This window comes from Amphibalanus amphitrite, unplaced genomic scaffold (genome assembly GCF_019059575.1).
Source record: "Amphibalanus amphitrite isolate SeventyFive unplaced genomic scaffold, NRLGWU_Aamphi_draft 000999F_arrow, whole genome shotgun sequence".
Classification (NCBI taxonomy): Eukaryota; Metazoa; Arthropoda; class Thecostraca; order Balanomorpha; family Balanidae; genus Amphibalanus; species Amphibalanus amphitrite.
In genome coordinates, this window is record NW_024882493.1 from 27,939 (window position 1) to 34,553 (window position 6,615).

The following is a 6,615-nucleotide window of genomic DNA, read 5'->3' on the forward strand; positions in this document are numbered from 1 at the left end:
CCAGACGGACCAGTTCCAATCGGGGAGGTGGAGCTCCTGTGAGGACCGCCGAGAGTCGCAGCGGTGTGAAGGTCACAGGTAGCACGACACATCCCTCCAGCTCCGGAATCGTCGGACCCGACAGGGCAGGATCCGGTACGGCGGCACCAACTCCAGCATCACCACCAGCAGCAGCGACGGCAACCTCACAAGCAACAGCAGATAGCGAAGGGGCGCAGTCACCTCCAATGGTAAGGACTCTTCCTCTTGCTTCCCTCTGCCAATCTGCTTTTACCATTTGATCACATCAATTGTCGCAAAAAAATGGAGCTGCTGTTTTCCGTTTATGTAACTAGGTGTCCTACGCAGCGGGCCAGCGATGTGATGTGCGAATTATTTCCTTGACATTTTTTTTTTTTTTGCTTGGCGTCCCTTACATTCTACAAGAGCATGACGTCCTACCGATTCTGTTTCAGACACTGGCCGGTATGCTGGCGGGCAGCACTCTGGCCTCTCTGGCCAGGGACGGCCTCTCCCGACTGGTCCACCCGGCTGCCGCAGCACCCTCCACCGACTCCGACTCGGGACCGGAGAGAGCCAGTGACTCCACGCGCAGACTCGAGTCGAGACGACGACCGAGTCAGCAGGTGTCCCGGAGTCAGAGTCGTGGTGCAAGTCAGCAGCCCCAGTCGGCGCCGAGTCGGAGACTCTCACAGATTCCGAGTGGACAGGGTGTTGGGTCGAAAAGGAGTCAACAGCGGTCACAGGTGGCTCAGCAGCAGAGTCGGGAGCTGAGTCAGAGACCAGTGAGCGGTACGACTCGACAGCCAGTGGAAGATGAGCCGAGGTCTCGACAGGATCAAGATGGAAGAGCAAGTCAAAGGGACAGCCAGCCTGTCATAAATCAGCCTAAGTCACAAGAAATCCATCCAGAACCGAAAGGTGCTGGGAAACAGAAGAGTCCTGACGAGGGTTCTTTGGATCCCAAATCGAGTCCTTCTCATTTAGTTTCCCTGAAGGATAACGCTGAGTCACAGAAGGAGCAAAGTGACGTGTCCAAAAACGAAAACGGTAGCTCGGATGGATTCAAATCACGTGAGTGGTTTTCTCTCATGACGTTGAAACGCTTTAGGGGTTTTAACGTTTAAACGTTTTTTGTCTAATAACCTGTATTTACAGTTTACACCCGCTTTCAATGTACCTAATACCCAAACCAATCGAATAATACTTTAAACGTTTAACATGTTGATGCCACTTCTCTCTATATGCCTTATTTGGTGTAAACAAAAGTCGTTGTTATGTTTACTTTCAACCTTCTCAACCACGGGGCACCGTTTCGCTGTCGTCCCCAGAGACAAACCTGGTCGACCAGTGCACGGTAAGCAGACTAAGATTCTGCGACGGCCGGCTCCCCTACCGGACCACGTCGCTGCCAAACTTCGCCGGCGCCTCCTCCGACCAGGAACTGGTCGATAATCTCGTCTTCTTTGAGGTCAGCTATGGGGAGATGGTGTTGAAAGCTTCAACCTCACCCGTTTATCAGCTGCACAGGAAGGTGTGCTGTATTTTTTTTTTTCTTCTAACAATGCGATAAGGTGATAGCCTGATAGGTACAATTTTTGTTTTGCATCTTTGCCTAATTCTCATGTCATATAGGTGTCTATTGGTTTGGTATCGATAAAATGCTTGGCATTTCAGAACGATATAGTTCAAGTGCTTGTATTCTATGCTCGTTATGGTTTCGCTGGGATATGTGTTTGGCTTATTATTGACGTTTCGGTGGTGTTTTCCAGGCGATTTCGGAGAGCGGCTGCAGTCCATTGGCAGCCGAGTACGTGTGTGCCGCCATGGAGCCCCAGTGTGTTAGCCGGCCGACGCCGCACGTCCTGCCGCCGTGCCGACACTTCTGCCAGGGTGAGATCGTGATCGGAACGTGTGTTCTGGAGAGAATAATGTCAGCCGGCTAATCTGACGTATAAGTTTCGAACCATAAGATAAACTAGCTTGCGCAGTTTATCTGAAGAGCATGGTATCTACTACACATTCATGTCCCCTAAACACTTACCATGATAATAGAGAAATAAAAAGTATGCATTTCTCGTTCAGGCCAATTACCTATACAGAAGACAGATACGAGTACCTCGGTACCTACCGATTAACTATTGGTTACCGCCAACTGACCTCGATCACCGCTCCTCTATACCTTCGGACAGACATAGTGTCCAGCTGCGGTGCTGCGATCCCTTCCAGTCTGAGCAGGAATCGCGCCTTCAACTGCAGTCTGATGCCAGACTCCACCGACCCGAGCGTCTGCTACTCATCAGCCGCAGGTATAATCGTTGTATAATGAACTCAACAAGTGACAGCGTGACGCGTCATGGACTGTTCAATAATTAAGACGTTTACTTTTATTATATTTCCGCTACAACTATGGGTAAAGTTTATTTCACTTTTGTTGATTTTCTCACGTTTATGAACATTTATTTTGGCTCCCTTCTGCAGACGGTTGCGTGCTCTCCGAGTTCGCGTGCGCCGACCAGACGTCCTGTCTGCCGGCCGAGTGGCGGTGTGACGGTACGCCGCAGTGTGACGACGACAGTGACGAGCTCGGCTGTGACGGCTGCTCGCCGCTCCAGTACAGGTGCGACCACAGCGTGACGGTGACGGGTGGCCAGAGTGGCTGTCGTATAGGCGGCGCTCGGTTCATGGCTTGCATTTCTTTCGAAATGCTGAATAAACGCGGCGGGGAGGTTAATTACTAGCTTTAAGCAGCTTTGCGGTCTATGACGTCAGTATGTGTGTCTGCGATGCCAGGATGTGTGCTTGTGACGTCAGTATGTGTGTCTGTGGGTCTATCAGACGCCATGTTGTATCTTATGACGTCAATCTAAGTATGTGACGTCAGTATGTGTGTCTGTGGGTCAATCAGACGCCACGTTGTGTTTATGGCGCCAGTCTAAGTCTGTGAAGTCAGTCTATGTGTCTCTGAAGTCTGACCTCAGTCTGTGTCACAGATGTCGGCCGGTCGGGGGCTCTGGATATGTCTCAGCTCTGTGACGTCAGTATGTGTGTCTGTGACGTCAGTATGTGTGTCTGTGTCGTCAGTACCTGTGTCTATGTCGTTAGTATGTGTCTGTGTGACAGTACGTACCTCTGTGACATCAGTACCTGTGTCTATGTCGTTAGTATGTGTCTGTGTGACAGTACGTACCTCTGTGACATCAGTACCTGTGTCTATGTCGTTAGTATGTGTCTGTGTGACAGTACGTACCTCTGTGACATCAGTCCCTGCGTCTATGTCGTTAGTAGGTTGTGTCTGTGTGACATTATGTACCTCTGTGACGTCAGTCTCTGTGTCTATGTCGTTAGTATGTGTCTGTGTGACATTACGTACCTCTGTGACGTCAGTCCCTGTGTCTATGTCGTTAGTATGTGTCTGTGTGACATTACGTACCTCTGTGACGTCAGTCTCTGTGTCTATGTCGTTAGTATGTGTCTGTGTGACATTACGTACCTCTGTGACGTCAGTCCCTGTGTCTATGTCGTTAGTATGTGTCTGTGTGACATTACGTACCTCTGTGACGTCTGTCTATGTCGTTAGTATGTGTCTGTGTGACATTACGTACCTCTGTGACGTCAGTCCCTGTGTCTATGTCGTTAGTATGTGTCTGTGTGACATTACGTACCTCTGTGACATCAGTACCTGTGTCTATGTCGTTAGTATGTGTCTGTGTGACAGTACGTACCTCTGTGACATCAGTCCCTGCGTCTATGTCGTTAGTAGGTTGTGTCTGTGTGACATTACGTACCTATGTGACGTAAGTCCCTGTGTCTATGTCGTTAGTATGTGTCTGTGTGACATTACGTACCTCTGTGACGTCAGTCCCTGTGTCTATGTCGTTAGTATGTGTCTGTGTGACATTACGTACCTCTGTGACGTCAGTCCCTGTGTCTATGTCGTTAGTATGTGTCTGTGTGACATAACGTACCTCTGTGACGTCAGTCCCTGTGTCTATGTCGTTAGTATGTGTCTGTGTGACATTACGTATCTCTGTGACGTCAGTCCCTGTGTCTATGTCGTTAGTATGTGTCTGTGTGACATTACGTACCTCTGTGACGTCAGTCCCTGTGTCTATGTCGTTAGTATGTGTCTGTGTGACAGTACGTACCTCTGTGATGTCAGTACCTGTGTCTATGTCGTTAGTATGTGTCTGTGTGACATTACGTACCTCTGTGACGTCTGTGACATTACGTACCTCTGTGACGTCAGTCCCTGTGTCTATGTCGTTAGTATGTGTCTGTGTGACATTACGTACCTCTGTGACGTCAGTCCCTGTGTCTATGTCGTTAGTATGTGTCTGTGTGACATTACGTACCTCTGTGACATCAGTACCTGTGTCTATGTCGTTAGTAGGTTGTGTCTGTGTGACATTATGTACCTCTGTGACGTCAGTCCCTGTGTCTATGTCGTTAGTATGTGTCTGTGTGACATTACGTACCTCTGTGACGTCAGTCCCTGTGTCTATGTCGTTAGTAGGTTGTGTCTGTGTGACATTACGTACCTCTGTGACGTCAGTCCCTGTGTCTATGTCGTTAGTATGTGTCTGTGTGACATTACGTACCTCTGTGACGTCAGTCCCTGTGTCTATGTCGTAAGTATGTGTCTGTGTGACATTACGTACCTCTGTGACGTCAGTCCCTGTGTCTATGTCGTTAGTATGTGTCTGTGTGACATTACGTACCTCTGTGACATCAGTACCTGTGTCTATGTCGTTAGTATGTGTCTGTGTGACATTACGTACCTGTGTGACATCAGTACCTGTGTCTATGTCGTTAGTATGTGTCTGTGTGACATTACGTACCTCTGTGACGTCAGTCCCTGTGTCTATGTCGTTAGTATGTGTCTGTGTGACATTACGTACCTCTGTGACGTCAGTCCCTGTGTCTATGTCGTTAGTATGTGTCTGTGAGACATTACGTACCTCTGTGACGTCAGTCCCTGTGTCACAGATGTCGGCTGGCTGGGGCTGAGTGGACTGTTCTCAGCTCTGTGACGTCAGTATGTGTGTCTGCCGCAGATGTCGGCCGGCCGGTGGCTGTGTGGACAGGTCTCAGCTCTGTGACGTCAGTATGTGTGTATGTGTCACAGATGTCGGCCGGCCGGCGGCTGTGTGGATCGGACCCAGCTCTGTGACGTCAGTTACAGTATGTGTGTCTGTGTCACAGATGTCGGCCGGCCGGTGGCTGTGTGGATCGGACCCAGCTCTGTGACGGGTTTGCCGACTGCACAGAAGGCGACGACGAGCGAGACTGCCTCCAAAAAGGTATCATAAATGGAAATGTAGCACGCTACATCTTGACCATCTAACGTAGTATCTTTTCGGCACGGTCGGCCCGGTGACGCGCAGCTGAGCAGAGCGCTGCCGCACGCTTCCCTCCCTTGTCATTATTCCCTTCCTCCTCCCACCCGTCCCCAGGTCCACCCTCCCCAATCATTTCTCACTGTCCGCACAGAACGGGCCGCCATTAAACTCCAATTAAGACAAGCACCTCTGAAGACAGTCACATCAGGATGAGTCATTGGTAGTCATTACAAAGCAGCTGAAGCTACAAGCAAACGTCGGCACACTGTGACACCACGCGCAGGCTTAAGGCACGTAGCACATTGGGTCTCACGTAGCCATGGTAGCACAACAGTGCGTCTCACTGCAACGGAATCTGCTAAACTTAGCAGACAGCTTCCGAAACAGACGTAGTTCAGGACGTCTCCACTGCGGACAGAAAGCGCTGTTGTCCGAAACAAACGTAGTTCAGGACGTCCCCACCGCGGACAGAAGGCGCTGTTCTACCGACCCTCCCAACCAAGATGACGTCAGTGGGCGGAGCAAGAGTGACGTCACAAGGGGCGTTGCCGGCAGACGAAACGGAAGGAAACAAAAGTTTGAATAAAATGAAATTTAAGAATCAAAATTAAAACTCGAAAATCACCAACCTTTCGGGGATTGGTTTATGCCAGCGACTACTAAGATGATAAAGCACTCAACACGAAGATGATTCGACGGCCAAAAATTGCAGACACAGAGGAGCAAGGTGACTAAACAGGACAGAGGGCGCCATCTTACGGGCCCACCCACAAGAGGAAGGCAGAGGAAGATGACGGCGCAAGGGCGTGGCAGTCACCCCCTCCCCCCAAGCTATAAAAGGGTGCACCACCCAACCAGAGAATCACAGTCGAGCAGCCGAGAGTCACAGTCTGCAGCCGGAGCCGGAGACGCCATCTGGGAGCCGCCGTCAGTCCGGGGTCACCCGCGAGAAGTCTCTTCAGTTCGAGCGCAGAGGAACTCCAGAATGTGAGTGCTGTTGAAAAGTCTGCTCAATCCCTGATCCTTGCCCCTTCCCCCTCTGCCCAGCTGCCGTGCCGTGACGACTGCCAAACATTTTCGGTTGCCATAAAATGCACTCTCAATTGGAATTGGAAAACCTAAATTACTTTGAACTTATTGGTCCAGACACCCTAGTAGCATATTAGGATCTGAATTGTGAGGTCATGTCAGAGCCGCCAGTAAATACGTTATTGTCAGTTGGAGTGCGAAATACATCGCGATTAGGCCGAGAGCGAGATGCTAAAATTTGAAT

At 50.1% G+C, this 6,615-nt stretch overlaps 1 protein-coding gene across 1 annotated transcript; it reads left to right on the top strand.

Moving 5' to 3' along the window:
- The first annotated feature begins 204 nt into the window (after positions 1 to 204).
- On the top strand, positions 205 to 6,403 carry LOC122369019. The gene is made up of 8 exons (XM_043343377.1): positions 205 to 230; positions 456 to 1,074; positions 1,332 to 1,471; positions 1,773 to 1,893; positions 2,193 to 2,309; positions 2,482 to 2,620; positions 5,058 to 5,107; positions 6,390 to 6,403. Exons 1-8 carry the CDS (start codon positions 228 to 230, stop codon positions 6,401 to 6,403), a joined length of 1,203 nt encoding a protein of 400 aa, XP_043199312.1. The 5' UTR covers positions 205 to 227.
- The last annotated feature ends 212 nt before the right edge of the window (positions 6,404 to 6,615 follow it).